This window comes from Triturus cristatus, chromosome 4_1 (genome assembly GCF_964204655.1).
Source record: "Triturus cristatus chromosome 4_1, aTriCri1.1, whole genome shotgun sequence".
NCBI classification, from domain to species: domain Eukaryota; kingdom Metazoa; phylum Chordata; class Amphibia; order Caudata; family Salamandridae; genus Triturus; species Triturus cristatus.
This window is the reverse complement of record NC_140585.1, coordinates 230,163,245-230,176,872: the sequence shown is the minus strand read 5'-3', so window position 1 is coordinate 230,176,872 and position 13,628 is coordinate 230,163,245. Positions and strand designations below refer to the sequence as shown.

Genomic DNA, 13,628 nt, shown 5'->3' with positions numbered 1-13,628 from the left:
TTACAATAACTGGCGCATCCCTGCATATCAGCAGGGATGTGCCAGTTATTGTGCGTCACGGCTCCGTCCCACCATGGATGCGCCGCATTGTAAATGCGGCGCACCATGGGGCAAAAACAGACAGATGCGTGACGCATCTGTGCCGTAAAGGCAGCGCATTGCTGGAGTTGCGTCGCAAGCGCGACGCAGCTCCAGCAAGGCTCTGGGGTGCCCTATGTTTACAATGCTGCGTCAATTCTTACGCCTGCTTCAAGCAGGTGCAGGGTTTTGACGCAGCATGGGCTCAAAAGTGAAATCTTGTAGATTTCACTCAGCCACTTTTAGGAGGCGTTCCTGCGACGGAACGCCCCCCCTTGCACAGGAACGCCTACTTCTGGCGCAGGGCTTTACAACGTGATGCATCTCCCAGATGCGTCACGTTGTAAATACCCCGCAGCATGGCGCTGGTTTTGCGCCGCCGCTGCGTCACAAAAGTGACGCAACGGTGGCGTAAAAGAGGCGCAAGGGGCCTGTAAATCTGCCCCTGTATGTTTTGCTATGCTGGGTAGGTGAAAGCAAAAATGAGTTAAAGGATAGTTCAAACGATGGATAAGTCTGTGCATGGATAGGTGAATACGTAATTGATTGGGTGCAAGGAAGAAGGCTGAGACCGTACAGATGTGGAACTCATCTATGCCCCGTCCCTTACCCATTCATTCATCAACAATTACCCAAATTCATCCACTGATATATTTCCTTTAGGGCATAACACTGTTTCCTGTCCTTATAGGCTAGGATCCAGAGTGGTTCGCACCAAAACAAGTTGGCTTTACATTGATCGTTCACATCCCCTTCTGCACTCCCTACCTTAACAACCATACCCAAAGTGCTTTTGTCTATTATTTGCCTGACCAGGAAATGGATAAACACTCTCTCTCCTTTCAGCAAACATTATAGAAGCAATCTTTATCTTATGGGTAGTTAGATCCTATGGATGTGTTCTCCACCTGCAACAGGGAATACAATCAAGGGTTTCTTATTGGGAGTCACATAAGCAGTCATCCGTACAATGACACTCACATTGTCCAAACTAACATCCTCGGCACGCAAGGCATGGGGTAGTAGAGATAGAATTTTACCTGACCACCCTGTTTATACTCGTTTATACTCTTGCCTAGCTCCCATGTCCTATTTTCTGCAGTGCACACTAGCTAGAGCCCGAGGAACAGTCCTGTGGTAGAATCAGCTCAAGCGGGTGGGGCCCTGTGAGAGAATACACCCTACTTCACCTTTCTAAAGGAAGCAATTCAGGGAATGGCCTCTCTATGATGCCTAATCAAGGAAATCCTGCCTCTCACCTGAATTGGGTATTGGTCCCCATCCTGGAAAAGAAAGTAGAAGACTATCCTGGTGCACGATTCACCTACAGGATTGATCGTCTAATGATGACCTACATGCCTGGCTCTCTCACTGCTTCCTTCCCAGAGTCCTTGGCATTATGATGCCTGCTAGGTTGAGGTTATCCCATTCAGAGGAGTAGTTAGCAGCTAGCAGCCATCTGGGGGAGACCATTGGAATGTAGGCCCCAGGAATGGCCTACCCCAGGTGAACTCCCCAAAGGTTGCTTGGTATCTGCCTTCCATCCTCAAGTGGGCTCTGCCCCTCTCATTTATCTACTTGTCGATAACCCAATCCCAACACGCACGTTAACTGTCAGACCCTACTAAGGCAGACCAATTGGACTGCTCTCCTGTTGCTAGGCACTACCGACCAATAATCTCACCATTACTAGACCATGCAGAGCACTGGCAGCCAACGGGACAATTGAAACTTAAACCTAGCTCACAATTAACCTCCTAATAATGAAACCATTGGCCCAGTCAAAGTATTAACCATCTCATTCCTCTGGAGGGAGAGAACCCTGCAATATGAAAGAAAAGGAGAATTATTGAATGCTTATTTTAAGTTAGAAAAAGGATTGAAGCATTTTACTTTCATTCTTTTCATCAGTGTGTTATAATAAGCAATATCAATTTAATGTACTATTGCATAGGACTGCATAGGACAAGGGTTTATGTTTGGTCTCTTGGGTAAATATATAAATTACTAAAAGAAAACAGCACAATTCTACTGATACTGCTACACTATGGTTCCTCACAAGGTCTTTTCCGGACATTTTCTAGGATAAGGGATACCTAGACACTGAGGGGCCGATTCCGATCATGGAAAAATATTCCCCGTATGAATCGTATCTGGATTTTTTACCGTACGAATCGTACAAGTCCCGTACAAACTGGCAAGTACGATTCGCATGTGAAAAAGTCCATACGAATCGCATTGGCTAAATTCCCCGACACGTCCTCGGGTCGGAAAAGGTGTCCGACACGTCCCCGGACATTTTTACGTCCGAATCTGAAAACTGAAGTCCGAGCGCGCAAGTACGATTCCTACCGTCCGTCCGATTGTACAACCGTATGGTAAAAAGACCGTCCGGAGCGAACTCCTATAGCAACCATGGCGACGTCCAAACAGGTGCCCGGTACGCGCCAAACAACCCCCCAAGCCCCCGTATGTACGCGCCGTACCCCCCCAGCCCCGCGGATGTACGTGCCATACCCCCAGCCCCCCGCGGATGTACGCGCCGTACCCCCACCCGTGTATGTACGGCACGTACCCCACCCCCGTAGGTACGGCACGTACCCCCACCCGTGTATGTATGGCACGTACCCCCACCCGTGTATGTACGGCACGTACCCCCACCCGTGTTTGTACGGCACGTACCCCCACCCATGTATGTACGACACGTACCCCCACCCGTGTATGTACGCACCGTACCCCCACCCGTGTATGTATGACACGTACCCCCACCCGTGTATGTACGACACGTACCCCCACCCGTGTATGTACGACACGTACCCCCACCCATGTATGTACGACACATACCCCCACCCCCGTAGGTACGGTGCGGACCCCCAGCGCGTAGCTTGAAATTTATTGTCAGTGGCTCTCACCAGACCCGCAAAAGATTGTGATGAATGTGCTCATTGGTTAAGAATTGTCTTTGTCCCGGCAGGTCTTTGACTTCCAGTTAGCTCCTGAGGACATGGAAGCAATTGATGGGCTCAACATAGACAAGCGCTACTTACCTATGGAACTGTAAGTTATTTTGTTGGGGGGCTAGGGAAAGTATTTGTACTTTTTTGTACTTTGTACTCTGAAATGTACTGCCTTATTTAATGCACAGAATGGGCCTGATGCTGAAATGTTTTTTGCTTACCGAATTGAAATTTAGTGAGGATGTGTTAGAGGTGTTACTTCCAAACTGTGAATCAGTAACACATGAATCAATGGTTTGCAATAGTAATTGCAGACGCAAACTAGTGATCAGTTACCGACTCCCAAGCTGGTGCAGTAACTGATTCACAAAGGAGCAGGCGTCCCTTTTGGACACCTTCTTCTTTGAAAACTGAGGTGGCAGCTGTAGACAAAAAAAAGTTGCACATTTTGAAATTCAGTTATAGGTAAGGTGGTCTTCTGTGCCATGTAGGCCACCATCCCTGTGAATAAAGCCAATCTCAGGGGATCACAAACTGTGATCTAACTAATGAATAATTAATTGAGCAGTTTGTTCTGTGGCACCCTGTAAGTCCCTATTTTGAAAACTGACATATGTACATAAGTCTGTTCGCAAAATCAGATTGGGTTTGCACAGTTGGTGATTAATTTATGATTGCATTTTGCAAATCTAATTTTAGTACATCTGGCCCTACATATTGAAAGAGGCCCAGAAGTGGGACATGATATTCCTGATGCTCTTTTTATGAACTCTTTTGTTGATCAGATAAATATTTCTGTGGCACTCTGTTGAGGCATCTAGCAAACAAGCCTGGAGCTGGCCAGTGGCAGCACTTATATTCTAAGAAACATGGTCTGAAATCTCTTTTTTCAGGTTGCATCATATTTATATAAAATTTACAACAGCATTCCTTGCAGCTAATCTGGAAATACTCCAATCACAGGTGTCCATTTTGTTTACATGAAACTTAGTGTGGTTGGATGGAGGAACAAAGGACTATAGAAATATGATTTAGGATTCAGCAGGAGAAGGATAAGTTACCCGTCATTCTACCTCTTCTTCAGGGTAATCCGTTGAAGATGTACGTAACGAGTAGTCTTGTCCCACACGTGGGATCACTGATCAGTTTCTGTAAAATTGTCTCTTTCTGTAAAACTATATATATATTTTTTTGGTGGCACTTCCTTAGTACTAGCTCTTTATGTCATAGCCATAGGGTACAGCAATGGCCCACTCGGGCTGAATTTGTTCAACAGTTGCATATGATATTTATCTGCAAATATTGCACAATATTGTTTTGGATTATGATTGGCATGAGAGCTTACTTAACCGATTTTAGACATGGTTTTAAAAATTTGCATTATGCTTGAAAGCGCCACAGAGCTGCATTGTATGGTCATGTGTTAAACTTTATATATACACCATTATGTTCTTTCTACTTTTTTTCTTTTCTACTATTCTCCTTGTGCTAAACCCTGTGCTAAAGTGTGCAAAAGAGTGCAAAGATAAAGTGCTCAAATAGGCAAAATTTAATTATATACATAGTTGATCCGATTAAATCTACCATAAATGCAAAAAATATATCTAAAAATCTGTATTACAATAACAGTAAAATGTCCACCAGGGACAAAATACTCTTAAAAACATCCAAAAAATTACAAAAATGCATTTAAAAGAATCTTTTTTCATTAAAATCAGATCATGAGGGAAAATACAGGACATTTTTAATTCATCAATGTTTCTTCAATATTTACAGATTGCTTTACTATATCTAGACATATTGGAAATAACAGTTAAAACCAGTTTTTAAATATGTCCATCTCAATTATATAAAATTATGCATATCATCTGTAGTGTTTAAACCGTTAGGCCATTTACAATAGAACTCTAAAATGAATTTTGTCTCTAATAGCCTAAGCTGGCGTTCCCTATTACCTCCTCTTCTGGATTTCGCCACCGCATTAATGACATACTATGAAAGGCAATTAATATCATTGTCATGAGTTTGTTTAAAATGTCGCGCCACAGGATATGCAGGATCGCTGTGGAGAATGGCTCTTTTATGCTGCAGTATTCTGACGTGCAACTGCAGCTTTGTACTACCAATGTAGTTAAGCCCACAGGTGCACGTCAGAACATATACGGCATATTCAGTTTTACAATTGTATGAACCTTGAATGGAAAAAGGAATTCTGCTAAAGGGAGTTGAATATTCAGTCATATTACGGCCAAATTTACATGCTCTACAAGTTGCACATTTTCTGAACCCATTAGCCGATTGTAGCCAGGAAACAGCCTTTCTTGTTTCAGGTGACACCTTGTCTAAGGTAGAGCCCATAGTACTTCCATGTCTAAATGTAATGATAGGGACATCTGCCATTCCATTGCGGAGAATATTGTCGGTAAGTACTATTAGCCAATGTTTGTTGACGATAGATCTTATTTTACGTTCTTCTCTGTTATACTTTGTAATCAGCCTGGGGGTATTCATTATTTTATATGAAGAATGAGATACAGGTTCTCTTTTCTCATTATTTTGTGGGTCTAAAAGGCTGGTTCTTGTTCGTTTATTGGCCTTCCCTATTGCATCAGCAATTATTTTGTCTGAATATCCTCTGGCTTTTTGTCTGCCCACCAAGTCAACCTGGCATAAATTAAAGTCCTCGTCATTACTGCAAATACGTTTTAATCTTAAAATTTCACTGTACGGAATGCTAGCAATGAGGTGTCTGGGATGAGTACTAGTGGCATGCAAAGTAATGTTGCCAGATGTTGGTTTCCTATATAAAGTGCTTTCAATTGTACCATTGCTGACATACAACCTTACGTCCAAAAATTCCATCTGACTTTTATGTATATGGGAAGTGAATTTAAGATTTAGAGAGTTTTTATTAATCTCATCTACGAATCTATGGGCCTCTTTTTCACCTCCCCTCCATAAAATGAAAACATCATCAATGTATCTCAAATACATAACAATATGAGATTCATATAGCGCCTGGTGAGTGGTTTTGAGGACCCACTCCTCCCACCAGCCAACATGCAAGCATGCATAGCTGGGGGAGAAGCAAGCCCCCATCGCCACACCTCTCACTTGTTTAAAAATATCTTTATCAAAAAGAAAAAAGTTATTATTTAGGCACCAACTTATGAGCTCAAGAATCATTTTGTTATGTTCATAAAATGTACTGGCCCTGTTATCCAAAAAGTGTTTGACTGCTCTCATACCATGTGTGTGATCTATACTCGTATATAGAGATTCTATATCGAGGGTAATGAAGCATAGATCATCTGTCCAACGCACATTTTCAATCTTTTTGAGAAATTGAGAAAGTCACCAGTATCTCTCACATAACTTGGCAACTCCTTTACCAAATTTTGCAGAAAGAAATCTATGTACTGGCCAACATTTTCCCCCAAGCTGTTAATTGACGAGATAATTGGCCTACCGGGGACAGGAAAAATATTTTTATGCAGTTTGGGAATCAAATATAAAACAGGTAGTACCGGAAATTCATTGTACATGAACTTATATTCTTCATTGGAAATAAGGCCTTGTCTTTTCCATAGTGCAAGGTATTTCAGCAATGTAATCTTATCTTTTTCATATTCTTTGGTATTAGATTTCGTGTAGCAGCTTGCTTCATTAAGTTGTCTTAATGCTTCTAAAACATAATCTTTTTTAGGCCACAAAACCAAATTACCTCCCTTATCAGATTTTTTTACAATAACCTCATGATTTTTGTCAAGCTTTTTCACTAACTCATTATACTCCCGTTTTAAAAAAAATAGATTTCTCTCTTTTCTATTTTTATGCACAGTGTGATTTAATTTTTTCAGATCATTTATAATCATGTCATGAAATACATCTATGCTATCTTTTGGCATGAGTGGTACAAAACATGATTTAGACTTAAAAGGACTGATCCCAGCACCTATTTGCAAGTGATTTATTTTTCTGAGTCTTTCCTGTGTTGCCATATCATTCTCATCTTGTGACGTTGTTTCATCATTAAGTTCATGGAACAAAAGCTAATTAGGAATGTCTGATGCAGCAAGACTAGCCTCTGTTATGTCTTCTTGTCCCGTTATTATGACACTTTTCTCTTTGTGTGATTGAAGGGCAAAGAATTTCTTCAATTTTAACTTTCGAATGTAGCAATATACATCAATTCGTGTTCGTGCATAATCAATAATTGAGACCTAGGGCAAGTAATTGTTCTTCCGCTTTCGTAAGTGTCACTGTAGACAGATTAACAACGCTGTTATCTTTTATCTCCGTGTTTTCTGTTGCCATTGAATTTTCTTTTTTGTATTTTTGTTTCCATCTTTTCCGCTGTTCACGTCTCCTTTTTGTCCTTCGGCATCTGCTAATCTTCTTTGTCTCGGCCGAAGTGTCCGGAGTCTTTCCTCCACTAAAAAATCCAATTCCTGTCCCACACTTAATTTTGTTTTTCTCGTATTTGTTAATTCTGTCTCTAGACTTGATTCACTAGTCAGTGATGCTGTGTCTGCATTTGAATCATCTTCATTTATATGCAATTTTTTTGTTGTTTCATTACTTGTGATCTTATCACTGAACCGCTGCCTTTTCATTGACGTGAGAAAGTAAAAATGTGTCCATTTTCATAGTCCGCCAAATCTCGGGCGAACTTATTCACTTTTCTCAATTTATATATATACAAACAATTTGCACTGCATTCCACCACTCGAGCATACAAACGGGCACAGACTACAAGGTTGCTGGTGCTATATATTTTATTAATTGCTCGTTGCATGTCATGACAGGTTTCGGTCACCTCACGTGACCTTGATCAGATAAAAAACGCTCTGCGGCAGTGTTCATTTTGAAAGGAAACCATTGTTTAACTGCGTGACACTTCATACATTAGGCATTGACGACAGACTGTAAACGGGACATCGTTAAATAATTTGGGCATTTACATCATAAAAAAAAACTACAAAATGTTTCATATGGAATTTACCTAAAATTATTTCAAATGGTTGCAATTAGACCATCTTTACAACATATGATATCTCAAAGTGCAACACGACACATGCACATTTTATATTGATTATAGAAATGCCCATATTGTCAATGCCATAGTTTTTTAGTAAAGTGCTAAAAGTGAATAAATATTAAATACTAAAGTGCAATGTGCTAAAAGTGCTAAGTGAAAGTACCTATAAATAACAAAGAGAGGATATTATAGCAGCTTAGGAGCCGATACTAATAGCTGAGTCTTATTGTATTAGGAATATTAATTTATCTCAGGCATATATTAAAGTTATACATGAAAACTCATAATCATTTAGTTATGACCCAGTCCACTTAAACAGCCCGTCCATAGTGAGGATTGCATTGATAGACATCTACTAAGGGGCCAATTCCGAACCGGGTTGAAAGGGCACCAAACGCGATCCGGCCGGAAAAACTACGAGCCGTACGCGTGTTTTCCGCCCGACTCGTACAGCTGTACGAGCGAGCAAGTACGATGCGAGCTACATGAAATTCACCGACCGAGTTGTTTCCGGGTCTGAACCGCTCCGTACGTCTCGGTCGTAAGCTAACCGTGGCGTGCAATGGATGCGATTCACGACCGAGCCAGTATGAGGCACGCGTCGGACAGCCTTTGCGAGCCGGAGTGTCCGGCTCGCAAATCGTCCGGGTGGTTGCCTTTGGGGGTCCGCGTCGGACACCTGTCACCCGCAGCCCTACGACTCGGACACAGGGGGAGACCCAAGGGTCCCCCCAACACAGGCATGTACGGTGCGGATGGTACCGATGTGTACTCACTGTAGGGGGTGCACTTGTCCGCGACGTACCCATTCGGGCAATGGAAGCCCATGTACGCGTTGTACGACCAGCTCCCATTGACTTCTATAGGAGTCCGACCGAACCGAGTCCGACAGCATACAGCCGCATTGTACTCGCTCGGTCGGACTGCAGGACTCCGGCTCGGTCGGAAAACACTCCGGATCCGGCTCGGTGGGAGTGCTTTCCGACCCGGATCGGAATAGGCACCTAAATAGCGATTATATACAACAACAATAAATACACTTATCAACATATCAGATTATTAACAATATTTCAAATAAATTCATAGTAAGTTTATTCATATCCTTGCTATTATTCAGACCGGTTGGTGATTTGGGATCTAGTTCCAAAATAAATCGCGTTTCAAGCTGGCGGAACATTTTTCCTCTATGGCTTCCTCTTCTTAGAGGTCCTATTGCTCCAATTACAAAATATGTGAAGCAATTAAGTTCATTATGATGTTCTGATTTAAAATGTCTGGCTACCGGAAACATAGGACCTGAATTGACAATTGCCCTTAAATGTTGTAGAATTCTTATGTCCACCTGTAGCTTCGTGCTACCCACATAGCGCAGCCCACAGGTGCACTCAAGTACAAACCCTGTGAATTCTGTTTGACAATTGTAATTGCCCTTTAAAACCACAGCTTCTGGACTAAATGGTGTGGTATAGTGGGTAGTATTAATACCAAATGTAAACGCCCTACAATAGCTACATTTAAAAAACCCTTTCTTTGGTCTGAGCCATATATTATTGGAACTTAACTCAGGGCTGCTCTTTACCATTGCGTTACATATGGACAGTGCTCGCCTAAATGTGAGAGTAGGTTTGTCTGGTAACCTCTGGCCCAACACTGCATCAGTTAATACGATGGGCCAGTTGTTGTTCATAATGGCCCTTAACTTTCTCTCCTGTTGAATATAGGAGGTGATTAGCCTAATCTCAGAATCTACACAATTCCTGGTTGCTCTGTTATTGACCCTATGGACGGGGCTTATCTTAGTTGGCCCAAGCATACTTTCCCTCGATATTGTGTTTGCTTGGAAATAGCTTGTTTGATGATCTTATCACTAAATTCCAGGAGTCTCTCCCTAGCCTCTTTTTGACATTGGTCCAAATCTTTATCTGAGCTGCATATCTTTCTCAACCTTAAAAATTCACCATAGGGAATGCTATTGATTAAGTGCCTCAGATGGAAACTGGTTGCATGTAGTGTTGAATTACCTGCGTACCTTTGCAGTGCAGCATTGTATCAAGTTGATTGTCAGACACATAAATGTGTACATCCCAAAAATCTATGAAGTGCCTAATAGTGTGTAAAGTGAACTCCAGATTGAATTTATTTTTATTAATCTTTCCTATAAAGGCCTCTGCACTTTCTTTAGAGCCTTTCCACACTATAAACACATCATCGATGAGTCTCATCCAATTAATCACATGTGTTTCATATTCCTCCAGATGCACAACCCTCAGAACCTGTTCCTCCCACCAGCCTACATGTAAACACGTATATATATATATATCTTACCTACTGGCGGTCGCCAGTAGGTAGTCATAGTTACAACCTAGTTTCCATAGGAAAAGCATTTTTTGATTTGCTAATAACTTTGGCGTCGTTTAACGAATCTTTATAAAATTTTCCAAAAAGCTGAACTTTTGAGGTCAGCTCCTATCTTGAAAGTTTGGAGGTGATTTGTCAAGCGGGAGCTGAGAAAAAAGGGGGGTCCCATGTTAATTTCCATAGAAAATTTTGCAACAAGCTACAGCCCGAACTGCTGAACGGAATTACCCGAAATTTGGCAGAAAGGTAGAGCTTGGTTCGGATAGCGACCTTTTTTTAAAATGGTGTAAATCGGTTCAGCAGTTTTTGAGAAATTCAAAAAATAAGAGTGAAAAAATCAATTTCCCATAGGAAACTTTGTGCAAGGCTACAGCTGAAACTACTGAACGGAATTACCCCAAATTTGGCACAAATGTAGTATGTGGGACAGAAAGCGACCTTTTTGTTAAATGGTGTAAATCCGTTCAGTAGTTGCTGAGAAATTAGAAAAATAAAAGTTTCGATATCTGAGCGTAGCCTAAGTCCTGTGCATGAGCTTCACTGTGATTGGCTGCCAACACTCCAGACCAGGAAGTCTTGGCAGCCTTCTTGTGGCTCGGTAGAAGCGAGTCGCTAGAAAACAGAGAAGCAAAGGTAGAAAACAAGAGATGGGGCAGAGTAGAAACACCCTGACCCCCTAGGCCAGGTCAGGGGGTCCCAGAAGGACCCCCAGAGTATTATTATAATTTTTTTAAAATCAGCGCAATTCACGCTGGGGTCGCGGGTTCCCATGTTTTATTTTAATGAGACCCCGGGGTGGGTAGGTACCGGGGGCATTTCTTAAAAAATAATAACGGGGGCTCACTGGGGCTGCAGGTGCCCGCTGGGGTCCCCGTAGTCTCGGGGCTTCACTCATGTTGGGAGGGGGGTTGGGCTGCCCCCCTCCTGGAGCTCTCCATCTGTTTATAACTTTGGCGTCGTTTGACGATTCTTTATGAAATTTTCCAAACAGTTTCTCTTTTTTTATCAGCTCCTATCTTGAAAGTTTAGGGGTGATTGGTCAAGGGGGGGCTGAGAAAAAAGTGGTGTGTGAAAACATGTTTTCTCAATGGATTTTCCATAGAAAACTTTAGACAAGGCTACAGGTCAAACTGCTGAACCGAATTATGCCAAATTTGAGAGGTACCTGTCTGAAAAAGTTGTGGGCAAGTTGTGGACACAGGATGATTTTGCAACAAGGCCTCTTTCTGCTCCTCTGTCGGTTCTTTCTGCACGTCTTCCTTCTTCCTGCACTTTTCTTTGTCTTTGTGGACTTCTGTTGCTTTTTTCTGCACTTCTTTTGCTTCTTTCTGTGCATTTTTTCTTCTTTCTTCACATGTCGTACCTCTGTAGGCATAGTTAGAAACTAGCATTTAAAAAACCTTTGAAATTAACTGAAAAAAACATAGGTTTCAGGCACGTTATAGTTAGAAATTAGCATTTAAAAAACCTTTGAAATTCACTGAAAAAACCATAGGTTTCAGACACGTTACAGTTAGAAATTAGCATTTAAAAAACCTTAGAAATTCACTGAAAAAAACATAGGTTTTAGGGAAAGTTATAGTTAGTCAGACATTGCACTCGTACAAAACCCGTGAAATTCCCCCGTTATAGTTAGTTCAGCTAATGCACTGCTGATGACATGGTCAGTAACATCACTGATGACATCTCAAATTACATTTCTAACTATAACGTGCCTGAAACCTATGGTTTTTTCAGTGAATACATATATTTATATATATATATATATGTCAGGGCACCACACTAGGTAACAGTGGCTAGGGTGGAAACATTTTTATGATCGTCAGACAATTCTAACATGGATTATTTGCAAATCTGCAGCTAGTTTGCAAATCAGCATTGGACAAAGGGAAAAAAGGCTCCCTAATCTAGGGGGGCTTCCTCATTTTTTTAAATGGACTCAGAGATTCTCTGTATGAATTAATCTGCAGAAGATCCACAAGTTAATGGACAATATATCATATAGCCATTTGAAGCCCACAAGAAACTTTTTGTGGTGAATTTTTTATCCAAAAACATACTTACCAGATTTACCGCAAACACACCAAAGGGTTTTTTCTGAGTAAAGGTCTAATTTCATGCCATTATGGGTAAAATTCATTTCACATTTTTTTTTCTGTAGAAAAGACCATGTTACTATAGGATCTGGACCTGGATATAAGACATAAAAGTGTAAACGCTCCTTTTTTGACCTCCACCTTTGTTTTAACTCCGGCGCGAAACCTAATATACTAAAACTTTTACTTTTTGGGGAAGATTCATGCAAATTCGTCAAATAGCAGCAACGTTATAAGCAAACCAAAACTCTACCTTTCTACAGACAATAATACATAACCATAACTACAGAATGAAATTGGCTTTTCTGAAGAACAAAATTATTAAGTTTCCCAAAAAGTGCTTCAGGTGCTGTGTATGGGCAAAACTATTCAATGCTCATGAGTGTAAACCTATAGAAGATCAGATATTGCTTGGTCATTTATTACATTTATCAATCAATTTTCTTTATTGGAATTTTCAAACAAACTGCACAATAAACATTAGAGTTCAGGTTTTGAAGCCTAATATATTAAGGCCGGCTAATGATATTGAACAAAACATTTATTAAGTTGAGAGCTAAATTGTATTATTACTGCAGAGTTTGAAATCCGGCTTCTGAGAGATAATAAAAGCAGATTCACGAAGAAAGAGATGCAAAGTTTTGTCCTAGAATGCAGCTGCAGCAAGTAGGGGTGATAGAGTCTAAATAAATAAAACAATATTTGTGTTTTTGTCTACTTCTAGATATGCAGAGCACCCAGAATTTCCGTTCAGTGAAGAATACTAAGACGTTGCATCCAGTAAGGAAGAGAAGTGAACAGAATGCAGCACCTTTCATCTCTTTTGCAAACTCAAATATTGTGATCTTCAATTTTCTTTGGTTTTCATGGCATAGATAGTGCTGCACTGTGTCTCCTTTGAAGACCCTCCTAGAATATTGACTTACTACTTCCAACCTTTCCCTCATATGTAATGCGCAGTCTCTGATATTATAGTAATAACGTTATTTTCTATTATTTAAAACAAGAATAGATACAGAGAGAAAATATTCTGTATCACCTGAATCTATAGTAGACAAATCCCCCAAAAAATGTGAAAAATAAACCATAGCAAACAAA

General features: G+C 40.9%; 1 protein-coding gene across 1 annotated transcript in view; it reads left to right on the top strand.

The window, feature by feature from the left end:
- LOC146854160 (aldo-keto reductase family 1 member C3-like) overlaps positions 1–13,628 on the top strand; it is a 191,302-nt gene extending 177,674 nt beyond the window's left edge. The window contains exons 8-9 of the mRNA XM_085651939.1: positions 3,053–3,135; positions 13,255–13,628. Of these exons, the coding sequence (XP_085508065.1) occupies positions 3,053–3,135; positions 13,255–13,297 (126 nt within the window). The 3' untranslated portion in view covers positions 13,298–13,628. The remainder of the gene's footprint in view (positions 1–3,052; positions 3,136–13,254) is intronic.